General features: G+C 38.9%; 1 protein-coding gene across 3 annotated transcripts; it reads left to right on the plus strand.

Annotated features, from left to right (window-relative positions):
• The first annotated feature begins 1521 nt into the window (after positions 1 to 1521).
• On the plus strand, positions 1522 to 21819 carry LOC139116847 (beta-1,3-galactosyltransferase 5-like). Of its 3 annotated transcripts, none has more exons than XM_070679557.1 (2): positions 1522 to 1722; positions 19155 to 21819. In XM_070679557.1, exon 2 carries the CDS (start codon positions 19179 to 19181, stop codon positions 20262 to 20264), a length of 1086 nt encoding a protein of 361 aa, XP_070535658.1. In that variant the 5' UTR covers positions 1522 to 1722; positions 19155 to 19178; the 3' UTR covers positions 20265 to 21819. The 3 variants fall into 3 exon arrangements, with proteins under 3 accessions (XP_070535658.1, XP_070535656.1, XP_070535657.1); XM_070679555.1 differs by lacking the exon at positions 1522 to 1722 and adding an exon at positions 5642 to 6172; XM_070679556.1 differs by lacking the exon at positions 1522 to 1722 and adding an exon at positions 5773 to 6402.
• The last annotated feature ends 4093 nt before the right edge of the window (positions 21820 to 25912 follow it).

The raw sequence follows: 25912 nt of genomic DNA on the forward strand, positions 1-25912 counted from the left end.
AGTTCCATCCATCACACACTTCCAAACTGATTTCACGTAGAATGCACAACGGGGACAGCTGTTCAGGCTCTCAACATGACACCATTCCACCACTTGATGGGACTCCTTTTTCCCATTTTTAATTTTCAAATATCTGTAAATGTTTGGTGATTTGTTTCTCTAGTAGACAACTTTTGCAGGGAGACCCCCCCTGACTTTTGTTCTTGCTTTGGTAAGAGAATGGTTGAAAATGTCACTGAGGAAAGCTTGAGCAAAAGTTTAAGTCTTTCACTTTCAAGGCGCATAGTACCTTAAAACGCAGTAGGCTATCAAATTAACATCGAGCGATATACACTCTGCATGCACATAACTTAACCCCACTTACGTCATTTCAAGCCGGCCGCATTCTACAAATGCTCACAGTATGTCTTACGTTATGTGTGCATGTGTCATCAGTACTGATGTACTGTTGTTGTAGCAAGCGTCGTCCATAACATCAACCCTGGCGTAACTATGGCAACATGATGAAGAGAAAAATAGAAATTAAGAGTTTTCGGGGGAAAAAAATTTGATATGTACCTAACAAAGATTTCTTTTCTATTTTACTTTTTTTCCCATTTTGAACTTGTTTTATTTCTAGTGTATTGTGTGCATGAAAGAACGTAAGCATGCGCAGACACTACGTAAAAATAAATAGTGTTTTCAAATAACTTAACCTACTAAGTGTGAGACTATTTGGAGTTAGGTCCTTATATATTCAACACGTGCATGTCACCTGAAGCCGAGACGTAAACTTTCAAGTTGATACAATAGAATTGGCGATGTGCAGACGCAAAACACTGAAATTCTTTGCCTCTCATGTAAACGAAGGTAAGATGTAAAAGCGGGAACTAAAATTGATTCGTTGAATTGCGTTACTACTGTGCCTACGTTTCTATTCGTCTTCGCACCGTGGTTCGACTAAATTATGGTGTAATATCGATACCGGTCAATGAACTCGACTGGTCTTTTTCACTACTTTTGCGGCGCCTCACAAGCGTTATTTCCTGAATAATTGTAAAAAGATATTATATCTTGACTTATTTCTGACATGTACATGTAGGTATGTTCAAAACGTAATGATTTATTAGTAACTCTATTGTTTTTGTTTGTTTTTAAGAAGTTCATGAGATCTGGGACTATTTCCGAGTCGAAACTAGAAATTTCGTCATACACGAGGCGCAAGAATATTGACAAGAAACCAAACGTCATTACAATTTATACCCCAGGCCGTCGTTATGTCTAATCCCAAACAATGTGATTTCTCAAATTTGAAACTTGACACACCCATCTAATTAGATATCAAAGCTTGTCTCGCATCTAGCTTTTCCCAAAATGTTACCGCCGGTAAACTACTGTTATAAGTTTAATGTCTGTCATCGGGACAGGTCACGTGATCGAACGTCCCTCACTGACTTGTACATCGATGTTTGCATCCGGGCATTCTCTTTCCAATGGACCTGTAATATGTTAATAAAGACTTCATGAATATTCATAGTTGCTATTTTAGGACGCACCATCAAATGATGGGGGCATCCATTTACAATTCTGCCTGTTGTCCAACCAGCCGTTATACATATGTGAGACGCGGAATCGTCGTTGTGTTACTAGTCCTCGACCAATGTCAAAGTCACCTGCTGAAGGTCCGTATTGCCGAGATGCTGCGGTTGCCAAGCAACGAGAAGAACAGCATGCTCATTGCGTGTAAGTTGATTTAATACCTTTTATTTCAATACTTTGCCACTTTTTTATATTTTTGATGCCCAAAATAAGACCGCCTTCCTTTGGGAAAACATCGTTGAGTGTGGATGCACTGCCGCTCGGTCAGGAGTTCATAGAGAAGTGGTTATGTCACTGACCTGTTTTACAGGATAGGTAAAAGCACAAGCGGTCCGTATGTTATTAAAAATTCCTGACAAACACGATATAAAAGGAACAAGTGAGCCGATAATATTGACATAGCTCGCCATTTAAGTAACTAGATGACCTATGCAAAACAAATATCTACTGAATTAGACATAAGTTGAAAGTTCTGCATTTTAAATTTATCGTTGTGTTGCCCACTACTTGAACGATTGATTCGCACAATCGTGACATTCGCATCAATTTTACGACAATTATATCAAAAATGTGACAAGACTGCCTGCTTACCTCGCGGCGCCGTAAAACACACATCATGCATTTTGACAGCGTTATCGACGATCGCGATCTAATTTCTTTTGAAAAATCGCAAGCCTGTTCTGTAACCTACATATGGGTCTGGCCATACTGTACAATACACGGTGAATAACACATAACACCTGATCGCCTGATCGCCTTCATTTACGATCGTTGTTTACATATTTTGTGCAATTTTATTTCCAGAACACCCCGGAAATGGTTCATTTAATTGTCTACGGAAACAGTTTTGTCCCATGTCCCACATCAACCGATCTGTACTTCCTTGAAGCCAACTCTAAATTGAAGTTGAATTTTGTCAATGTGTTATCGACATTATACTCGTCCATATGATCATATGCGGTAATAATATGTGTTGTCCACCAAACCAGACTAATTTTGTCTAAAAATAGCTCAAATCTACTCTACAGACGGAAAAAAAAAATTACAGGCACCTTTATACGCCGGATTTATCTCATACTGTCTGTTTAGTTTACATTTCACAAAATAGGCTAGGTTTTACCTTACAAGCAAAACAAACTGAAGTAGTCGATAATTCGACCGAATGTATATTACCTCTGATCTCAGGCTGCAACAGGTATCGGTAAATTTGACTTCAAAATGAGATTTTCGTATTCGCAAAGTGTTCTAGTCATTTCTGATTATATAGCTCTTGTTGTCGCCAGTAATATTTTGAATTTTCACACACGACTTCGGTTTGTCGAATTGAAAGCGAATTGTCTAAATGATGGATGAAGTCCATCGGGCTAGACTTGAATGACTGGGATTTGTCTTAGCCGTATTATTCAACAATATTATGGGGACTCAACTGGGGAGTACATTATACATTACTATTATTATCATTAAAGCAGTGAACATCACTTTCTTGACGAAAATATGGAAAAATTGGCGCGCTTTTCTTTAGGGGCGCCCTCTACGTATCGCTATGGCATATCTTCCACATGATTTACATATCATATTTGGTTTTTACTGTCGATATGATTTGCGTCCATAAATCTAAAATAAATGTGACGTTTTATATATATATATATATATATATATATATATATATATATATATATATATATATATATATATATATATATATATATATATATGGGTTTGTAAAATGGTAAAGGCCATCGACTTTTCCTTGTGAACATGAAAATGTTATCGTCAAATATTGAAAATTCCGTGTTCGTATGCAATAAGGGTGAACATACAATTAAAGGGTAAGCACGAATTGGTAATTTCTGTATTTTCCATGTTATAAAATAGACGGACCAAGATAATACGTTGTAGTGTGGAAAAGTTTGCTAGGAGGTGAAAAGTTCCCTCTTGTACAACCAAGTATCGTCTTTCGCAAGGAAACTAAAACTTCACCAATATTGCTTCGGGGGTTGTGATATTTCAAGTTGCCAAAGTCGACTAATTGTGAAAGTTTGTTTCGTTTGTCATGTCGGTAACTGAAATCCATTCCATGGAAGACCAAAAAGATCAACCAATTTAAATTTCTTTTCGAAGTTTTTTCAGCTGCAGGATCGCATAAAAGCGATATACATGATTAGATGGGGTTGAATTCGAAAGACAGCTTGTGCTGGCATGTAAATGCACTATACTTGAAGAACCACGTTGAATTAATCTATCCCTCGGGGCGACCATTGCCAAACATAGTCCCACAAACACATACATTCAACATTGTGTTCAGAAGATTTGAAGTGAGAGATGGGATGAGATGGGCTAATCCTAGCAATGGACCTTGTGATGATGGCGCCACCACAGTCAGCAAACATTTTCTAATGGTCTCCATCATCACCCATAAAAATTCCATTCTTCGCACAGTAATTGACACAGATGAGTTTCCATCTTCAAAATCGATTCCATAAAAAGACAAGAAAAAATGGCAAGTACATTTCGATTAAAAAGTGCAAGCGATTTTGAAGCGCCGCTTCTGAAGTCTGTGACCCGAAGGCATGCAAACCACTCTTTGTTCGAGTGAATTGTGGGCCTTGAGTCGCACTGTATAGCACAATTAGGTGATGTTTGTGGCCTTTACGGGTGGTGGCCTGCATCAATGTAAAAATTGACCCTAGTTGACCTCTCGGACTTTCGTCAGTGAATTGACCAAAGATTGTCTTTCGTCAGTGAATTGACCTAAGATTGTCTCCTTGTCCTTTCATTCATTGCAAAGTTTTGAAGTTACCACGAAGAGTCCAGTCACATCCGATCAAAATTGAATAAGTTTGAGCGTCTATTATATATGTTAAATGACCGCAATAGAAACATTGTGAATTTCTAACCTAGAATTCCCGCCGAAATGAAACAAAGCACTTCTGAGAAACGACTTTAAACTGAAAAACCAAGCTTCACATTGTGTGTAAACAAGTTGTTTATGTTGTTGGAACTGCCATGAAAGTACTAATATCGAAGACATCTACGAAACACAGAGAACGTCGCAGAAAGAGAAAATGTTTTATCATCGACTTGATTTCTAGCCTCAGTTGTGTGAGAATAGTCGCTGTTGGTAAAGTTGAGTGTCAGTTCCGTGCTAATTTATTTTCAAGGACCGCCACTGCCCTAAGCACTGCCATAAATTTTCTGTAAGTTTCTCGGAGTAGAAAATTATGTAGGGGAGTTTCAATTTACAACTTAAAAAAGACAGTTTCATCTGTGCATGGCGCTGTACGTTAGGCTGAGTAGTTGGATTCCATGTTTCGGATCCACTCAATATTTTGAAAGTAGGGCGGATAAGCGGTTTAGAAACACACAGATTTTACATAAAGTTTGCATTTACTTGCTTGTTTCCATGTAATATGAGCGCCCATTTAAAAGAATAAAGAATAAAAGAATAAAAGCAGAAACGATTCACGCTACAATGAGACTCTCTGCAAGTATACAGGCGTTTGAAATACACCTTTACAAAATATGTACACAAAAAAGTACAGAGATAAAGTCCTATTCAAATAAAGTGAGTTTTTTTCATAAAAACTCAAAAAAAATACGCGCGCAGATGCAGAACTGAACAAAAAATTTCATTACTCCAGTCTAATATCTCAGCTACAGCCATGCAGACTTCATGGATGCAGACTATATGGCTTCAGTGGACCGCCAATAATTTTGGCGCGAAAGTAAATTTTGCCGCACAGTAAATCTGCCATGTATGGTGCGCAATGAAAGTACTTTATACGCAATGCCTTTTCATTTGAAATATATCAAAGGTCACAGAATCATTCAAGTAGCCAGCGATGTCGCTCCCCTCTCCAACAACCCTCCAGTGAAACTCGATGACATCTGCCAGTATTCCCCATGCTGTGGTGATCTTCAAGACGTGTTTGTAAATACGATTGTTGCGAAAGTGTTCATTAAAGAGCATTCAATCACTGGTATTAATATCTTTTTTACGGTTACCGCCCGAACATAATAAAGAATTGAAAGTTGTCAGATTTCCACCCCCTCAGGCGAGCAGAAAAAATTATCTGGAGCGTCATTTCCAGGCCCGTCCATAATCAGCTCTTTAAAACGCATTATATGAACAGACTATAGTTTCACCGCAGCGTGGTTGCTAGTGTTACATAGAGAGGCTGCCGTTAATGTTTGACAGACAGTCAAACTGGTGATCTCTGCTAACCTCGTGACGTGACGTCATGTTCCGCAATGATAAACAATCGGCAGGCGCAGGCTGCTTAACCGCTTCCGAAGAAACAGGGAGGGTGGCTTAATCGAGTTCTGCGGCGAGTTGATTGTCGGTACCGACGACAGTCTTACCCGTGTATGCGGAGCAGCCGTCGCGGCTAAGCTGTTAGCCAGTACGCCCATATAACAGTGATATTCTTTGAGATCGATTAAGTCGGTTGCCTGAAAACGTCAGCTTGGGGTTTTCGGTCTGGTGCACGCATAACCTTCGTGGCCTGGGTTCTTACAACCACTGTGACGTCACGCCATGAAATAATTCTTATCCTGATAACGAACTGTCCGACCAACCTTCCGTCAAGATAAGGTAAGACTTTTTGCCATGAATCGCCAGTTCATTTTAGGTATGGGACGAAATTTGAAAGAGAAGACCATTGACCATCGAAGACCATAGGATTGTCGTAATGTACAGAGTATTTCCGCCTCGTCTGCTGGTTCACCGCACGACACCGTGGACACGAGCTGTCGATACATCCAAGTGGCGACATCAGCCCTATCCTGTTACTTATCAACATCAAGTTCAAAGTTTGCTATCAGGTACAAGCTCATTCTTCTAACGTATCGTCTGATGGTACGTTCGCCCCGTTTGAAGTGCCCTCGGCTCGCTGTAATTCTTTGTAAAAGTTTACTTGTTCAATGGAGACACGCTTGTCGACCCGAAAGGGAATTGAACCACAACGTATGATAGGAAACCCAGGGTCACTTTGAACATACCTACAACAGAACTAAAACTAGACAATTTGATAAGTGGTTAAATCAGATATTATCAAAGTGTTTCACAAGATAATGCCATCAGTGGTTACTAATGAAAGGTCGTCTGCGTGCTCATTTATGGCAAATTACAGTTTTACAGAGTTGGTTCAAAAACAAATTTCAGTTCTTCATTGTGAAGAACTTGGCTCACAAATCTGAACTCTCAGCACAGAGCAGACTGTTCCTCCATTCTTAGTGATATTAAGTAATGAAATGAATCCTTGGCATCCCTTTCGATTGGACAATCATGGTCCTTAGATACGCTTTGTCGAGTCGCGACACCGAGGACATTTGAAATCGACACAGAATCGTGGTCGCACCCGGTCAAGGCTCCGTGAACTGTAAACAAATGTTATCTTAGTGAAACATTTGTATGAAAGCACCTTTACGACGACAAAACCCATTATGAAATGAACTATAGACACTAAAAAAGATGGTCTATGATTGACCTGGCGGTAAACAAGTATATGTGGTACGGACTTCCAGTTATTTTGCCACGCGTGACTGGTCGCCATTACAGAATGGCTGACGTGGGTTGGGAGTATTGACCTATATGTATTTCTGACCAGAAGCACCGAAGAGTCACCTCGTGTTTCAGTCGTGATTCACGTCCACGGTCACACAAACACTCCTCGCGAGGTAAACATGGACCGTAGTGTGGCAAATGTTAAATCTACAGATGAACAAGAATATTTAACCACTAGGCAAACAAATCAGTCGACATTAAACAAAGAAGCACATGTATGACCGTTTAATGGGGTTAATTGACAACCGTGAACCGCACATAACCGCATCGTCGCTCTTTTCTTCCTGCGCTGATCAAGTATTTGTCGGAGTCGTATCGATTAAATTTCTCTCGATGACGAACGAATCGATCAGATTTCCAGATGTTGGTATGGAGTCATCACCACGTAACATGGCTAATAATAAACGCGTGCAGTGACCTCGCTCGCATCAGATATGGTCGTTCGGGCCATTGGCATGATATCGAGCTATTTGACACCAGTAGTTGTTTAAATTCTGTTACATATTAATGGGGATGCAGTAGGGCTTATATGTAAATACGATGAGTATAGGGAAGAGTTCATATGTCAGATAATAGTCAACGTCACAAATCGTGTGGGTAATATCAGGATATCTCAATAGATTACAGCACGTACGCTTTGAATCGGCCATATTTTGCTAAATCAAGAGTAAGGAAGATTATGAATACCTATTATTCTCAAGTAAAGATCACGCATTTTGGCCACGATTAACGATTCCCACGCAAAACTTGCAGATCTTTTGTGCAAAACTACTGAGTTGCATTACGGTTGGTCGGTTAGAATCATCACTGATCTCATATTTCTGGTATTTTAACGTCGCCATCGCAGAGAACATAAAGTTGGCGACACTCTGAAGACTGTAAGTCTTATGGAGGACAGCGGCATCGAAGAATATAATCGTGTTATGTAGCTACTCGCGTACATAACACGTACATAATTCGTCCAGGTACAGTGTTTATTTCAGGGCAAATTATGCATGAAACTTAAGTTACCATGGTTACACAAAGTGAGTGATATATATATATATATATATATATATATATATATATATATATATATATATATATATATATATATATATATGTATACAGGATATTCATACTTGATGTGTATTTATTTGTTAATGTTGATACTGACACAGACACAAAAATAAACAACTTATATATATATATATATATATATATATATATATATACATATATATACATACACACACACACACATATATATATGTATATATATATATATATATACATATATATACATACACACACACATATATATGAATATATATATATATATATATATATATATATATATATATATATATATTATGTATACACGTATGTATGGATGTCCTTGTGTCTGTTTCTCTGTAATAAACTTCTCATGCAGCAATTAACATGTTCGCCTGTACACACAACGACATGTCTAAAACAGCTGCGCAGGTTCTCTGCCACAATAATGTAGGTCATTGTTGACGACAGAGACCAGTCAGCACTTTGAGTTATGGATAAACTTGCTCTTGTTTTTTCTCTCTTTTGAAGACAGACTTACATCCCCCTCCCTCCTCTCTCTTTCTCTCTCTCTCTCTCTCTCTCTCTCTCTCTCTCTCTCTCTCTCTCTCTCTCTCTCTCTCTCTCTCACACACACACACACACACACACACACACACACACACACACAAATTAATATCAAACGGAAAGGAAATGTCTTCCGTTAAAGAAACAAGCAAACTATGGCGTTTTATTGTATACAATGTTCATCCAAATGAATAATGGAAACTTAATGTAAACTTTAAAATTGTTTGCAGTGGTATGTTCGATATTCTTATGTTAAATACCACCCATTTCTCACTTTGCCAAATATGCTCAAACAAACTTCAAGGCACTCATCGTGCGTTCTTTTTCGCAACTCGAATGATGCCACGCTGGTGACTCTTATCGATGGAATTCTCTGTTCTTTTCCCATGTTGCTCACCGACCAATTACATTGTTCCACAGCACAGTGCACGAATAGATCACCGTCATAAATCACAAGTGAGCGTTCGGCAATCACAAATCGACCCATCGGAATTCAGGCCATGTCAGGTTCAAATGTGGAAAGAGAGAATAACGCGGAAAAAATACCTTCTCACTCCTGACGAAAATGAAACAGGTGCCGTCACGGCCTTCAAAAGATCGGGGGTAATAGGTACCAGTGACTGGAATATGTCTGTCGATTCTACCATTACTTTGGAGCCTTTCAAGCCATCTTAACTCTTTGAGCGCCAAAGTCACCTTTATAAAATATACTCTCGTAATTTTTTTTATATTTGTCAAAATTTTGGTAAAAAAACTGTAGCAAATAAAATATGATGATTATTTGTTCCAAAATTATCCAAAGATTTACAGAAAAATTCGCAAAAAACTTGTAAAATGTTGTACTAAAATTTGTTGGGAAAAATTACGGCACTCAAAGGGTTAAGGAAGCAGATATCGTATCCGCCAATGTGTACAGTAATAGGAACAAAATCCGTTTCCTGGCATCATAAATATAAAACGTTGTTATTAGCAAGCACGACAATTTTTGACGTGGAGCTGTCGTGGTGTCCTTGACCAAGGCGGCACGCTTTCGATCCAAATCATCCAAAGCCGTAGCAAAAGCTTCAAAGGTTTATGTAGGATTTCTGTTATGTGCCTGTGAAAAAGTACCGTTGTTAGCAGAGTGAGGAAACCGAAATTTTGGACTTGCGAACTTCAGCTAACCAATCAAAATGATTCTTCCCCAAGACAGAATGCTAAATAATTTACTCGTCAGGTTTCAAAGGTGTTACGATATGTATCATGCATGAGAGAGTGTAAGAAATTTTATGGATTATATCCATGCTCAAAGTTTATGAAGATCGCGTTTGATGTTGCCTCAAATCTCGTGGGATCACGTTTGTGATAATTGTTGTTAAGGGCACATGTAAAACCATACGATGACCTTGTAAAAATCATTTTCTAAGGTCTGTGGTAAAACTTATTCTTCATCAACGACAATCTTTTAATCCAGGTAAAGATTTAATTCACCTTTAGGTGCGGATTTGAAAGTTTTATCCTGCGAGGTAAAAAGCATCGCTGGCTTAGGGGGTGTTGAGTCTGAATAACATGTCGTTAAAACTGACCTGCATGTCTGGAATTTTCACTTCTGCCGATACTCGGAGAAGCAAGAAAGAAGTAGAAAGCTTCAGAGATAGTTGGACAGATGATTGTGTGGTACGGCTTATTAGGAAGCACGTAACCTCTAGGATTTATAAAGAAAGGGGCTTTGCGGCACCAGGAAGGAACTGGTATCGAATTTGCCCTCGTGTCAACGATGAAACTTGATTAAGTTGTGTACGTCTGCGAGTTGCACTGCTATGGTACACGCATGATATCGATGCATTTACCACAGCTTATAGCCGATGCACTGTTTTTCAGGGCTCCGCAATGCGCTGAAACCAGTACTGTTCGTACCATCGCAAATAACAGTTGCAAAACAAAAGTGCTGGATTGTTATAAGTTGATAGATACCTGTGTCGGGCTTCATGCGGCCATGACGTCACCCTTGGGACGTTACCGTGTCACGTCTGTGTGTCTGACCCTAAACACCCAGAAACTTATACCCCCTCGACTTGCAAGTATTCATTTAATGAGGATTTGAAGAACTGGGAAGTGAGAGGACACTTATCCATCACTTAATAAACTGTAAGGTACCAAGTTAAGTTTCTAAGTGTGTAACCCGAACAGCGTGTGTTGTGAAATGGATACACGCAATTTCGAATATCCATACTAACATCTTGCTTCAATCATGTGACGTCATCGAGCTAAAGATACCGAAATCTGTCAGGGCTACGTTTTGACACTTTATTGTGTTCCATAACTTGACATTGATCTTCTAGTCGTTGCACCATTTCAAATCAACCAGCTTTATGCAATATTTGCTGTGCTGGAGATACACTCAGGGGTATGAAACACTGAATGCGCTTGCGCCATGAATGTATCTTACATGTAGATAGATATTCGGCGTACTTTTCAACAATAGTGATGCATGTTATGCAAAAAATATACAAAAAGTATTGTGCACATCGCATATAAATGCCCAGGGCTTTTCAACCTCCTTGTGGCGATACAACTACCGCCAAACATCAAAGAAATACTGGAAAATTAGAAACACTGTCCCTCTCGGGAGAGACAGGGCTTCTGGAAAATGTAAATACGTGCACCTTTAACATTCACATTCCTTAAGGCGTAAGCTTATTGTCACAATGTACTAATACGATATCAAAGAAACCATCTGTTCAAGCAAAGATTTCTCAATAGCCACCTCTCAATGTCTCCTTACTGGACAGATTCGTGGCACTTAGTAAGTTGAATACCCATGCAAAAGCTCAGTATTTCAGTATGGAATTGTGTGTATGTCCGAGAGTTCAACCATAGCTATCAGTGGTACCATGGTGTAGGTTAAACATAGGTAAAAGTCGATGTATTTGTTTATTTGTACTTATTATACAATTTACGTTATATACTCAAGTTATTTGTTTACTTAATTTGTTTATTTACTTGCCTGCTTAATTTATTTATTTACTTATTTATTTATTATTTTTATTGACAATATTACTCGCCAAGAATCCTACTGATTTACTCACTCTCCTGGTTCTCTTAACCTGTCGCTTGGCCATGGCTCACTGTTCCCGGCCTGTTGTACTTCAAACAAGCTCATCATCAGTTGTGAGATAGCAAAAAAAAAACTGTGAAAATAGCAATTACTTGACGCTGGTCAGTAATTACACGGCTAATCACCACATCATTTAACGCCGAGTAGTAGTATTATTCTGTGTAATTTCGCAGTCGACCTCGATTCATGCGAGAAAAGGTCACACGTTGTGAAGGACGGCAATTTCCGAAAAGGAGGCAAACGTAATCTTACCCACTCACGTCTCCATATTTGTCAGGAAAAAAAAATATTAACTAAGTTTTGGTTTAAGACTTTCCAAGCCACCTAGTGTCAACGTGAAAGGCGCAATAACTCACAGAAATTGACGTCATCACTTTTACCGCGCTTTTAATTACTAGCCTGCACGAACCAAGGAAGTTGTTCAACATTTTATTATAGATGACGAAAACGCTGATCGTGGCAATTTCCTCTGAATGTTTATGCATGGCGAGGTTTGCTCATTTTCCCTCTAAAAAGTATGAATAGAAAGCCGTCATTCTAACTTATGGTCGTTCTTTGTGCCGACGAGGCACGGTGGCGTAAAATAATTTTTAAAAGTTATAATTTCCTTTTGCTCGCTACTGTTTTGACGTATGAGTTCAGACAATCGTAACATCATCCTATATTTTCTTGATTATTAAGATTATTATAATTTTACCCTGTCACGTGAATACCACAACATTTCTGTCTACAGAAAGAGTATCTGTGTTGTAATGTCGGGGAACAGTCTGTATTTAGCCATGCTACTAAAATTACTGTCACCAGGGCATTCTCAATATTCGGTTATACTGACAAACAAGTCCATAGTGGAGGGACTATGGCCAACCCAACGGATATTCAGGCACACCCAAATACCTCACCTGCGGTCAAAATCCAAGATTACCATGTATTAACATCATTATTGATATTATCGCGACACACTGTGTCCGCCTCTGAATATGCAATATTCATTATACAAATATTTAAGGAATAAGCCCGCGACAGGCGAGTGCACATGTGACTTTGGTGTAAGGCGCGAGTACTTGATGAAGCGAATATTGCCCAAATCGCTTAAACATCCGCCTGCGGAGGGGGTTATCCACATTATATTATATCAACGTATTTGTGTCCAGCGTTTTTAGTTCGAACACCCGGAAAGGGGAATGTAGATTTCAAAAGTGAGCGAGCGACGTTGAACGAAATTTTAGCGCCCGATACCGCCTTGTGAACAATGGGAATTGTTGCACTCATATCCGAATTGAAGCAGACGACAAAAAGTGACAAGCCTCGCACTATGGCGCGCGCATGGGACACTCCCATTAACTCGACTTCAAAAGTTTTTTTTTTTCACGATCTCTTTTTTCCTTATTTAATCCATTCTACTCCCACAGTTTCCCTGCTTTCTCAATGCCTTTTGTTTGGCATTCTAAAAGTTCTATGCTAGTTGTGGGACCTTGTTTTAGCACTGGTGTTATACAATATATATAAGAGCTTGTGCCAGCTGTTTTATCTCTTATCAGAACGATGCAGTGGCATACTTGACACACCGATATGATATATAATGAATTGGAAGTCATAAAGATAATATATCTTCAATAGAAAACAATTCATTGCAAAATACCTACTATTTCACTATGCTTATTTATATCAATTCCTTGAATCCACTGCGCGAAAAGATTGACACTTCTGTGTTTACGTAGAAAATTGGTAACCTTGAAAACAACTTTGGCGATCAGGAGTAAACGATAACAATGCTCAAAATGTAAATTGTCCAAGCCATGGTATGTATTCACTTCCATGTATGCACGTAATCAGCTGTCGCGCTTACTCTCGGTGGCGCGCCAGTCTGAAACCACAGCCAGCAGCCGGGCTACCAGAAATCTGACGACGCAAGGAAAGTTCGTGACCGTTCCTGGACATTACTCTGGTGAAGATACAAAACTAGACGATACCTACTGCCCTAAATTCTCATTAATTCATCACAAATAATGTTTTTGGCGCCTATGTGATGTGAAATTTCAGTTTTGTCGAATTCTGTCCTTTTACTGAGCCCCTGCACTGTTCAGTTAGTCGTTGGCCGATGATATCGCATGTCAAGTGACTTGAACACGCGACTCTCTGTGCCAGTTTCTCAACGACAGTGCGTCGAACTTAGCATGCTGGGAGCCGAGGTCAACAACTTACCATGTTACGTTGCCAACACCATGGTCTCATTGATATGAGAACGGGTTATGCTTTTACAGAAATTTAATTTCCAGATGGTGAACGAAACTTTAGTAGTTGAATTGCTTAAAAAGTGATTTTTTGCAGAATTTTTAAAAAGGGCACAGGCGTATTATACGCCTCAAAAATGAAAAACCTAAACTTTTGCTCAAACTTTCTTCAGGGAATCTTTCAACCATCCCCTTTCAAGTTCACGAACAAAAATTTGGGATGACCGTGCAAATTTTGGTAATAGAGAAACAAATTACCCAAGATTTACCGATATCTGAAATTCAAAATGGCCGCCATCGCTGTGTTAACTACATGGAGAAAAATACAATTTTTTGAAATTCGATTTTCGATAAACTAAGATGGTTAAAAGTTTTCTTACACCAAGAGCTTTAGAATGAACCCCCACAAGTAGTAGATCAGAAAATAATTGTAAAAGTTTGAGAATATTTGTCCCCGAGGCGCGTTCTACTTTATCGATTAGAGCAAGTCCGATATTAAACTTTAAAACTTTGTCGGTCCAATCACTTGTAACGTAGAGTATCCGTTAATATATAGTATCTTAACTATGCTAGCATGCGTTTGTCAAAACAGAACCTTTCGCTCCATGTTCTGCGGTCAACAATGGAAGTGTACTTCGATGTGTTGCGTCGTTAACCGGAACACACATATTTCTATATTCTGTATCCTCATATTTTTTGCTCACGTGTGACACACGTGAGCATATGTCGCAGCGATGTCTGTCTCATTGTGTGTCTGTCTGTCTGTGTGCTCAATATCTCAAAAACGGCTCATCAGATCAGAAATTAATCTGATATATAGATTCAGTTTGCAAATGGCAAGAACTGATTAGTTTTTCGTGGGTATGGCTTGCTTACTTTTTGCTCATTTGCATAATTAATTATTTTAGAAAAAACTGATATATATTGACAACGATTGCACACAATTTGATGAGATTTGCTACAAATGTTGATCACACCAAGATATATCAGCTGTGAAAGATATTAAGGGGTGACATAAAAGATAATGAATAATTTGCATATTTAATGATCTTTCATAATTAGGGATATATATCTGATTTGACTTGATCAAAATTGACAAAACTTGGTATGTATATTGAAGATACTATGATTTAACATTATAGAAAGTCATTAAGCATTCCTACTTCATCAAACTCTTAATTTGCATATTTAATGAACTTTTGGAATTAGGGATATTTATTTGAATTGACTTGACCAAAATTGATGAAACTTGCAATATACATTAAAGATACTATGATATAACATTGTTGAAAGTCATTAAGCAGTTTTACTTCAGCCAAATACTTATTTGCATATTTAATAAACTTTCCTAATTAGATATATAAATCTGAATGGACTTTACCAAAGTTGATGAAACTTGCTATGTACATTGAAGATACTATGATATAACATTATTGAAAATCATTAAGCAGTTTTACTTCAGCCAATTCCTTATTTACATTTTAATGAACTTCACTAATTAGGGATATATATCTGAATTGATTCGACCGAAGTGGATGAATCTTGCAACATATATTGAAGATACTATAAAACAACATTATTAAAAGTCATCGTTTACTTCAGCCAATCCTAATTTGCATATATAATGAACTCTCCTAATTAGGGATATTTATCTGTATTGACTAGACCAAATTTAACAAAACTTGCTATGTACGTTAAAGATACTATGATACAGCATTAAAAGTCATTAAGCATTTTTACTTTAGCCGATTCCGTACTTGCAAATTAATGAATTTTCCTAATTAAGGATATTTATCTGTCTTGACAAGACCAAAGTTGAGGAACTGCTTTGTACATTGAAGATACCATGATACGACATTATTGAAAGTCATTTAACATTTTTACTTCAGCCAATTCATAATTTGCATATTTAATGAGAACATTTCAGTCAATTCCTAATTTGCATATTTTAATGAACTTTCCTGATTGGGGATATATACTTTGATCTAAAATTAATCTGTGGTGAATATTATTCATTATGTTGATCATAACACTTTTAATGAAGTTGCAAACATGTGGCAAAGGTTCAAATTTACACATAACTGCAACATATAATTAAACACGTGAGCATTTTCAGTTCATATCTGGTCCAGTGTTTCATCACTTCGTGAACACAATGATGCAAGCATCACGATCGGCACAAGAATTATCTATTATTCAAAAGATTGTCTATTTATCCATCAGCGATCACCTGTCAACTTTATTACCACTTGAACCACTCTGAATAAATAAAATATAAAAGAGTCGGTAAAAATTCGAAAGAAATAATTTCCTCAATAAAATTGGAATCTGAAAAACGACTATAAAAAACAAAGAAAACGAACTTTAAAAATCAGAATTAAATGATAAACAGTGTATTATAGGAAATGCAACTAAAGGGGACTTGCTTACACTGTTTTTACTCCACGAAACATCAAAACTCCCGTTTGCCATGTACGCGTTGGATAATTTTGATTTATTGTAAACTGGGACAGCGTAATTTTGTTCATGATTAACGTGTCGGATGACATTACATCAAAATTAAGATGCACGGTTTGCCTGAAACCTTGGAATTTTATTTACTTTTTTTTCGGTTTTCACTTGCAAAATTCCTCATTTTATCGCCAATAGTGGTTATTTCCGGGCAAACATACCGAAGTCTCCACACGTACCCGTAAAATTGTCGACTGTACTTTTCAGCTACCCGGATGTAAATTTGACAGATTTCAAATTTCCTGCTTTGCGAATTCGAAACAAGAACGACAGAGTTAAAAATAAAGCGTAATTCCCGCAGAAAAACGTGAGAGCTGTTGTAGCATTATTGAGTTTACGAAAAATACCTGAAAATTGAGGCGATTTCTACTACACTGACAATGGCGATATAATCAGATGCGACTGTTAAAGTAGATCTCGTCAACGCGATGACGTATGTTAACGAGATCTGCACAATGGCGGGAATTCGCTCGCCAACACATGCACCATTATCCTGCATTAGTTCTTAAAACACCTGTTGCTGTGAGCCGTTTTCCAGGAACGCAATCGTCGGTTTCTCAGCAAATTCTGTGCGCGGAGTCATCAAGAGAATAGACTGTGGTGAATACATACAACGGCGAAACCACTTGTGCTGTCGCCTTCAGTACAAGGGATTATCGTGTCAGCTCTTTCTGTCCACGAAATGAACGTGAACAAAATGAACAAAGGATTATACCCTGTTCAAAGTTGTACTTTCCGTGTTTGCATTGAATGGGTTTGATTAGTCGTCGCATACAGTATAACAGTTACTGTCAACAATCTGTCAGTCTGAGACAAAATCGACTCTGATCATAACAGTAATCTGGTGCAACGGTTGGTAATGAGCCTCGAAATTTAAGACTTTTTCTGAAATGTTTAGAAAGAAAACGTTAAACCATCAAGAATAGAAACTTGGGCTAACCGTGCAAAATATGTTACCAGAAAAATTAATTACTCAATATTTAACGACACTTGAAATTCAAAATAGCCTAATAAGTTGTGAAACCGCAAAAGTATTGTAAAAGTTTGGGAGTTCGAATATCTGTTACCGAGGCGCATTCTACCTTAACTTGTCTCCACACATGTTGCCGTGCACTGATTTCTGTCTGTTCGTCCTAGTCGTCTGTTGGGATTCACATTTATTTCCATTGGCATTAAAATGAGGCTGTGACTCTCATATTCTAAAGCAAAAGTTAGGGTAAATTTTAGCTCCCATTCGCACTATATATGGCAACAGAAGCTTATCGTATATGCTTGGAAAAGTTGTATGTATGTCATGTATTCATTTACATATAAAAAGGAAATGTGTGTAGGCGTGTAGGTAGGTAGGTAGGTAGGTAGGTAGGTAGGTAGGTAGGCATAAAATTTGCATGAGTAAATTTTAGGGGCTGACATTTACATTTTTAGTCAGGACATCCTTTTCAGTCTGAAACCACTTGACTCATATCTTTCAAATTTCATACATTGGTTCCTAAAGGTGACTTTATGCTGATTTCTTTCACATGAAGGTGAAATTTGCATATGTTAATTGATTTGAGCAACTATTCTTATTTTTGGTTGAGCATGTTTTTTATGAAACGAATGGGTTGACAGCTTTCAAATTTGGTTGGCAGATGCCAACGGGATGGCAGTGCATTCATGACGGTGAAATTTGCACATTTAAATTTCCAGGGCCAACTTTATCAGTTTTTACCAAAATGCGTTCTTGAAACTGCTTGTTGAAACTGCTTGTTGAAACTGAAAGCCGTGCACGTCTTGGTTTTAAGCTTACCCCAGTTTTGTGCGTTGATATACTTTCACAAAAACACCTGCTTCAGGGCTTGTGCGGAAATATAAAATCACCAAGACATGAAAACCAAGTCAAATTATTACCCTAAATCATAAAACGTACAAAGTGCAATGCTCTGCAGGGGATGTCACGCCTCATCAAAATATCTTGCCCGGTGGCAGTGTTCGAAAATATAGTCTTCCACAAATTACATGAATAATTTATTACACCGGGTATCTAGTCGTCTTAGGCAAATCTCAAGAACACTTGAACAGTACCTCTTGCCAATGCTCCTTATCTGAACCGTTTGAGCGCCAAACTCAACTTTTGCCGCCTTTAAAAAATATAACCAAGTCAATTTTTTTTCAGATTTTTGCGAAAATTTTGGTTAAAAACTGTAACGATGAAACGTCATGTCTTTTGGTTTAAAATTATCAAAAAATAACAGATATTTTCATAAAAATTTGTGAAATGTTGCACTAAAATTTTGAAGGCAAAAATTACAGCACTCAAAGGCAAAGCTGTCCATAACAGTATGTCTCCTGTATTTCTACATGCCTGTCCACACCCTGAGTGTCTGTCAGTCTGTCTGTCTGCCTGTCTGTAAACCTGTCTGCATACCTGACTGTTTTTATCTCATTGCGCACTGCTTCAAGAAGTCTGAACGAGTTCTGCACGTTATGAAATGTAACACTAACAAGATGTTCCTGTCGTCAGCTCTTCCTGTGTTACCCATATATAGACATCTAAGCCAGTCTTTTTTTTCTCTCTTCTCTTTACCAGGTAGCCGGAATCCATGAAGAGACTATGAAATTAGAAAAAATAATTCTCATAGTAGCGGTCGTCTATATAGTGAATATAGTATTCTACGTCAGCTACTATTTCACGAGCGCCAAGAATTCGTCGTCTGCGGCGAGCACATTTTATTTCGGAAAAAATAGCCGGTGGTTCTTCAGCAGTACAGATGACGAGAGGCAAGTTACCTACAATAACACGAACAATCTGACCGGGCAGAGGGTGAACTTAGGCGTCTATGATTATATCATCAACCAGCTGAATAAGTGCTCCGGGAGCGACGTCTTTGTTCTGGGTCTGGTCACCACTGCTCACAAACATGTGAAAGAACGCAAGGCGATCAGAGACACGTGGGCGAGTGTGAAGCAGACGGGGAGTAAGAGGATAGTGACGGTGTTTCTTGTCGCGAAATCCGACGACAGCCGCATGCAAAGGCTAATCAAAGATGAGAGTGTCAAGTACAAGGACATTGTTCAATTCAATTTCGACGAACACTATCTGAACTTGACGTTGAAGACGTTGCTTGGTTTCAAATGGGCCATCGACCATTGTCCAAACGCCAGCTATGTCTTAAAAACTGACGATGATGTCTTCATCAATTATTATTCCCTGGCTAAAAATTTGACACAAATGCCGAGAACTAATTTGGCGTACGGGTACTCGTATTTGAATATCACGCCCTCAAGGAACCATACCGATAAATGGTACACACCGTTAGAGATGTACAAGCACGACAAATATCCGCCATATTTGGTGGGGACAGGTTACGTTTTATCGAATGACGTTATGAAATCGGTTCATTCCGTGTCATCAACACTGAAATTTATCACCTGGGAGGATGTGTTCGTTGGCATCGCCCTGGACAAACTTGGAATAAAACTTCGCCACGATTGGCGCTTTGATACTTTTTCACAGCACACACGACTGAAGGAGGCCTGCTCTTTCCACCCGCTGTTCACGTCACACCACAAGAATCCTCTCAGACTCCGCTACATGTGGAAAATTTACATGAAGCAAATCGCCGAATGCGAAAAGGCCGCAGCGGAAGAGGAGGAGAAGAAACAGAAAGCGCAGGAGGTCAGACTATCAATCACGTGATAGTAAAACGTGATACCGTACATCACCTGTTGAGTCACGTGTTGACTGGGATTTATATTGCAACAATGTATAGAAATGACGTATGCAAGGACGTCATCGGCGACCCCCACAGTGACGTCTTCCAAGGATTGCAACATACCAACGAGATTTTGGTTGTTTTTTCAGTAATCTGAAAAAACAGGTTTTAGCGATTTTTAAAGGAAAAACTGAGTTATACTTTTCTTGTCTTCAAAGTTTGATGTAAGTTTTAGTTTTGACAGAGCCAGCTGGTTTCTTGGTTTTACTCCGAAGTGATATTCACTGTGTATGTTGGCTTGTGCGTACAACTGCCTTGAATAGCTCGTGCAATAACCTCCACCCAAAAACCGACCAACAACCAACATGGACAGAACTTTTCTAAACAATTTTTTACAATGAATATGGTCCGACTCTCATCCATTTCAGGTAAAGTTAACACAATTCTGAAAATGTGTTAAAATTTATATGTCGTGGACGAGCCATCCTTGACCTCGACCTCGTCTACCCTTTCGATCGATGACGTCACAATGGTTCGCAAATCTACTTACTACTACACCGTATATATTCAAACTGTTTCAGAAAGATGTGTTATGTAATAATAATTTTAATTGTATGTTGTCATTTTTTATCCATCGAAAAAATAACATTTCAGTGATTTTTTACTATCATTTACATTTTATGAACATCATTTTCAAAGTGCAAGATACTGCCCTATCTTAAACAGCTACAGGCACGTTGCCCAACCACATAATCTCTCTAAGTCAACATTTCCGCCTTTTTATCTCCAAGAGGCAGCGTTTACGTGGCATACATTGATGAGGTCATACTTTTTATTTGGCGGAAAAGTCGCCGTGACGTGTGCTCTGGCTATATAAGCTTGCCGATGCGTTCAATGCACTACGAGTTCAATGTTCAAGTCCCATTACCTCTATCTTTTCGCATTTTTCCAAAAACACACCATCACACCTTAGGAGATGTTTTGGATTCTCGTCACTAGATATAAGCCAAATTGTATTTGAAAATATCACTGCTTCAATCCGTGGTGCTTGATTGGTCGCTTAAATTCACGTGCTTACACTTATATGCCGCGGCCATATTTGAGTTTCGTCAAGTCGTCAAATTCTGAGTTATGTGTTCGTCCCTTATGTTTGAAAAGCGTTTTGTGGTCACACTTTACCAAACATTTCAAGTTGGGCACAAGTTGCGTTTGATTTCAAACCATCTTATCGAAAAATAAAATGCAAAAAAGATGCAGCTAATGGGGCTTTAAACTGGAAAGATATTCTGACGTGTATCCAATCAATCAGGGTTTGACGTTTTCCCCCAGAATGTCTATAAATAACGTTACCACTTTCACTTTCTTGGAAAGCAAGTTCAAGTTTTCGTGCGATGATATAGTTTTGATTTGGAAAAGGACGCGCCGAGACTCGGAAACCCTTGCGAGTTTTTAAACCGATGACGTGTGATTTCACGGATATTTTGCAGACATCGATTTTTACCAATTATTTTAAACAATAAAAGTTCCGTTTCCGACTTACGTGTTGGTACATGGTCGTTTGTTGACATTGAGCAAACGTTTGATTTCTCGCCCATGAATTGTAGAATGTTACGAGCTTTATAAATACACGTCAATTACCGCCGTGTTTGATTTGACACACTTAACTTTCGAGTACTGGGCGCCAAAAAGGCTCGAAATCGTGTTTCGGTCATGGACTATCTGGATATTCGAGTTGACGAAAAATTAAAGCAGAATGCACGTCGGGGACAGATATTTTTCGGATTCTCAATTTTTTACAAAATCTTCACCCTGTTTGGTGATGGGGATGTTTCGGAGCTAATGGGAATGAGTAAATTTTTCATGTCGTTTAGTTTTGAGAAAAAAACGAAAATTAACTATTCCCCATAGAGTTAATATAGAGATGGCGGCCATTTTGAATTTCACAAATCAGTAAATGTGAGTAAATGTTTCTCTTGTACCAAAATTTGCACACTGACCCGGATTTGTATTCTCGATTTGGTAAAAGTAATGATGAAAGATTTCTTAGAGAGAGTTTGGGAAAAAGTCTGGGTCTTTTATTTTCGAGGCGCCTACTACGTTCAAAAAAAGTTGGGCAAAAATATAGTGTTTATCGACTTTCTACTTTGCAGAAAGTGGACCATAGTTAACGACAGAACCGGCTCTCCACATTTCAAAGATATTTATCGATACCGCCCGTTTGTTTTGTTTGAAATGAACTGTACCCATTAGGACGCGCCCTTGAGAAAAGGTTTCTCCGATATACCAGCAGATTGTGCAGATGTATATTCAAGCGGGACACACATGCCGTCACGTATAGTTAAGCTCAAACCCCCCCCCCCAAAAAAAAAAACCAAACAAACAAACTAAAAACAAAAATTGACTCTCCGAAATGCTACAGATATCTAATATTAAAATAGAAAACGGTCACGCACTGGATGGTAAAGCTGTATCTTACCAGAGCGGGGAAAAAAAAACAGTTTCGTATCATATTTGGAACGACGCTTTGCGTAGATGTTGACCTATGATCTGCTTGTCGTGATAAACATCTCTGAATTTGGTCATGGTGATGGGCGGAATCATAAAAAAACACGGTATATTGAATAGAAGTCAATTTTTCTTTGACATTCAAGATATGTGAAGCGAGACGGCAATGTTTGATTCGTTGTCTGGCTTCTTACGGAACAATTATGGCGACAGGTGGGACTGTTCTTGTAACACACCTCATCCGCAGTCTGTACTCTAATTCGCCAATTGATAGTCACGTGGGATGCGTTCTTTTTGTGCTGATCCACGTAAACAACGTCATCGGGCATCATTTGTCGGAACTGTTGCCTGCCAGGCATCAGTTCCGAAAAATGATGCCCGCTGACGTCAAAAACGATATTTGACGCGAACGCGGACCTGAGTGTAAACAAAGATGTCGTCTGCGGCCGATCTAAACGATAATCCAGAAATTTCTTTGTTTATCCTACTTTCTGAAGAAGAATTGAATGCTTTGGTTTCCAACAAGGACTCGATACCGACAAAACTATAATCAAAGGTGCATTGAACGTTTTGCAGAAGTATTGCGATCTTTTTAGGAAAAGCTTTCTTACTGAACCACTCCAACATATTACATCATAGACCTACATGCGACAAGTTTTGTGTATAGTACGTTCTTATGCATGGCTACGGATGAGGTGTGTTATAAAACACACATTGACTGGCCATGAGGGCAACAGCATTCGTCTGTACCCCGAGGGACTGTGAGTCACCCCCAAAAACAGACTGTTTCCCTCGGCCTACGGCCTCGGGAAACAGTCTGTTTTTGGGGGTGACTCACAGTCCCTCGGGGTACAGACGTATGCTGTTGCCCTCATAGCCAGTCAATATGTGTATACTGTTCTAGTATAATACAAATAATATTTTGCTCGCAGCGAAGCAAAATCGATACTGAAAACCTATTGATGTGTAAAAAAAATGGTTCACCGAGCAAGGGTTGTTTATGACCTTGGACATCATCGCTGCCACGATGTCACCTTCAGAAATAAGAGATAATGGTCGCGCGTTTTTTCAGTGTTATTATTATCTTCTGAAAAAGTAATCAACTTTGGCGTGTGTATCAATACAATCATCAGTGCGCCCTCATCGGTCAGTTGCAAACGACGAATCTTTTTAGTCGGGTTATTGCCAAGAAGAACTTGAAAACAATCAACCGGATCCAGATGTGGTAGGTAGTGAGTACTTATTCCCTATAAACTGAAATGTAATTCTTTTCCTGGCAATATCGGCTCCCTGTTGCCATTGCCAACCATGAGAACCGCACGCACAGCTACGAACAAACTCAACAGTGGCAATGAAATTATGAAATTGTTTCGACATGAGGCATTACATTTACCCTGTAACAGGGATAGATCAGGGTCTGTGACAGGCACGTCCTGTGACCTGCCATTGGAATCCCCGCGGTGTAGACTGCAAGTTCGTGTGTCGAAAAGAGCCGTTTATTGTCATCGTCTTGCTCCTACACAAGTCCAGATTATGTTTTCTCACGTCCCCAGTGCGCTGGGAGTGTGAGAACACAGTGTGAGAACAATTTGTTCTCACACTCTGTATTGTTGCGCGACCGAACACCTCGTATGTGAAACGTATGTTGATTGGTCAATTCTGCTCAGCGCCTAGTTCTCTGTACGAATTATTTGACGAATAGAACATCGCGTAATGTACAACTGGCACTATAGGGGACAGACGACTGAACCGCAGAGTGAACAGGTTGTTCTAGATTTGAGTACGGTCAGCGCGGCGTCGGCAACAAATACACGGAGGATGACCGCTTTATGTTGTAACGGGAGAATTCAGGCCATTACAAACCTATCGGCTGTTTACGCTCGTCGACATATTTTCTGGAGAAGAACTGACTTGACAGCGATACAGTTAGCGAAAGACTTCGATGAGCGAGCCATTTGCACACGAGGCTGTAGCAGACGACAGCTTTCACGCAATGTCATCAACAGATGGCCACCAGAGCTGTTTCGCAACATTTTCCTCAGGTGACCTGGAGAATTTTGTGGCTGACCAACAAACAAAATTGCCATATCAGTAATATACATGTTAACGTGTTTGATATGCTCATCAATGAACGGAACTTCATTTTTCTTTGCGGAATGATACAAATGAAACAAGTGCAATCATGTGCTGGTTTTTGATAGTATAAACCTACCACAATAAAATGCAATTTTCTAAAGATATTGGAGGGACGTGAGAAAAATAATCCCACACCCCAATGGGTTGGGATGGAATGTCTCACACTCGTTGGGGAATTCTGTCTCACACTCGCCTTCGGCTCGTGTGAGACAGAATTCTCCAACTCGTGTGAGACATTCCATCCCAACCCGTTGGGGTGTGGGATTCTATTACTCCCAAGGGTGTTACACCTGTGAATTCTGTTGGTGCTGCTCTAAGTACATGTTGATTAAATGGTGATTCACCCAACATTGACCAGTAAAGACATCTTGCGTTTTAACTTATTGACGCCAAATCCTAGAATATTTAAGAAAGAGACAAGTGAAATATCATCATAAAGTTAGTCTGAGTGGCATAAGTATTGAAAATGGCATAAGTTGGAGTAGTCTTCATCATTGAAACCTCATACTTTTCGTCAGAAACTAGTTAACTTCACGAGGCCGTAGGCCGAGTGATATCTTTACAAGTTTCTGATCAAAAGTATGAGATTTTAATTGTAAAACAACAGCAAAGAGCGTTTATTTCTAATTTTTCCACGAACATTATCATTTTCAACATCAAATTGATCTTACGGACTATCTCAGTAAATAACGACACGGCAAATGACGATTTATACTAATTTACATATAAATCAGTGGTGGCCAGAGAAGAAAAAACCCGCATTATGAGAAATACCCATTCGGATTGGTCCGTCAAAATCACACCTGGCTGTATTAACGATATGTGCCAGTGGACGGTTCTCTATTGCATTTGAGTCGAAGCTGTCGTGAAAGATGGGCGTGATGCACTTCTCTGGCATTTCGGAAAGTGCGTATAACAGCGCTAATGACGTTGACCGGTATGTTTCCTAATTTAATATTTTCCAGGTTGATACGGTCTCCATAGAGCAAGG

The sequence above is a fragment of the Ptychodera flava genome, chromosome 18 (assembly GCF_041260155.1).
Source record: "Ptychodera flava strain L36383 chromosome 18, AS_Pfla_20210202, whole genome shotgun sequence".
Classification (NCBI taxonomy): Eukaryota; Metazoa; Hemichordata; class Enteropneusta; family Ptychoderidae; genus Ptychodera; species Ptychodera flava.

Excerpts from the sequence above, each read along its gene's own strand:
- LOC139116847 (XM_070679557.1), top strand. The coding sequence starts at position 19,179 with ATGAAATTAGAAAAAATAATTCTCATAGTAGCGGTCGTCTATATAGTG.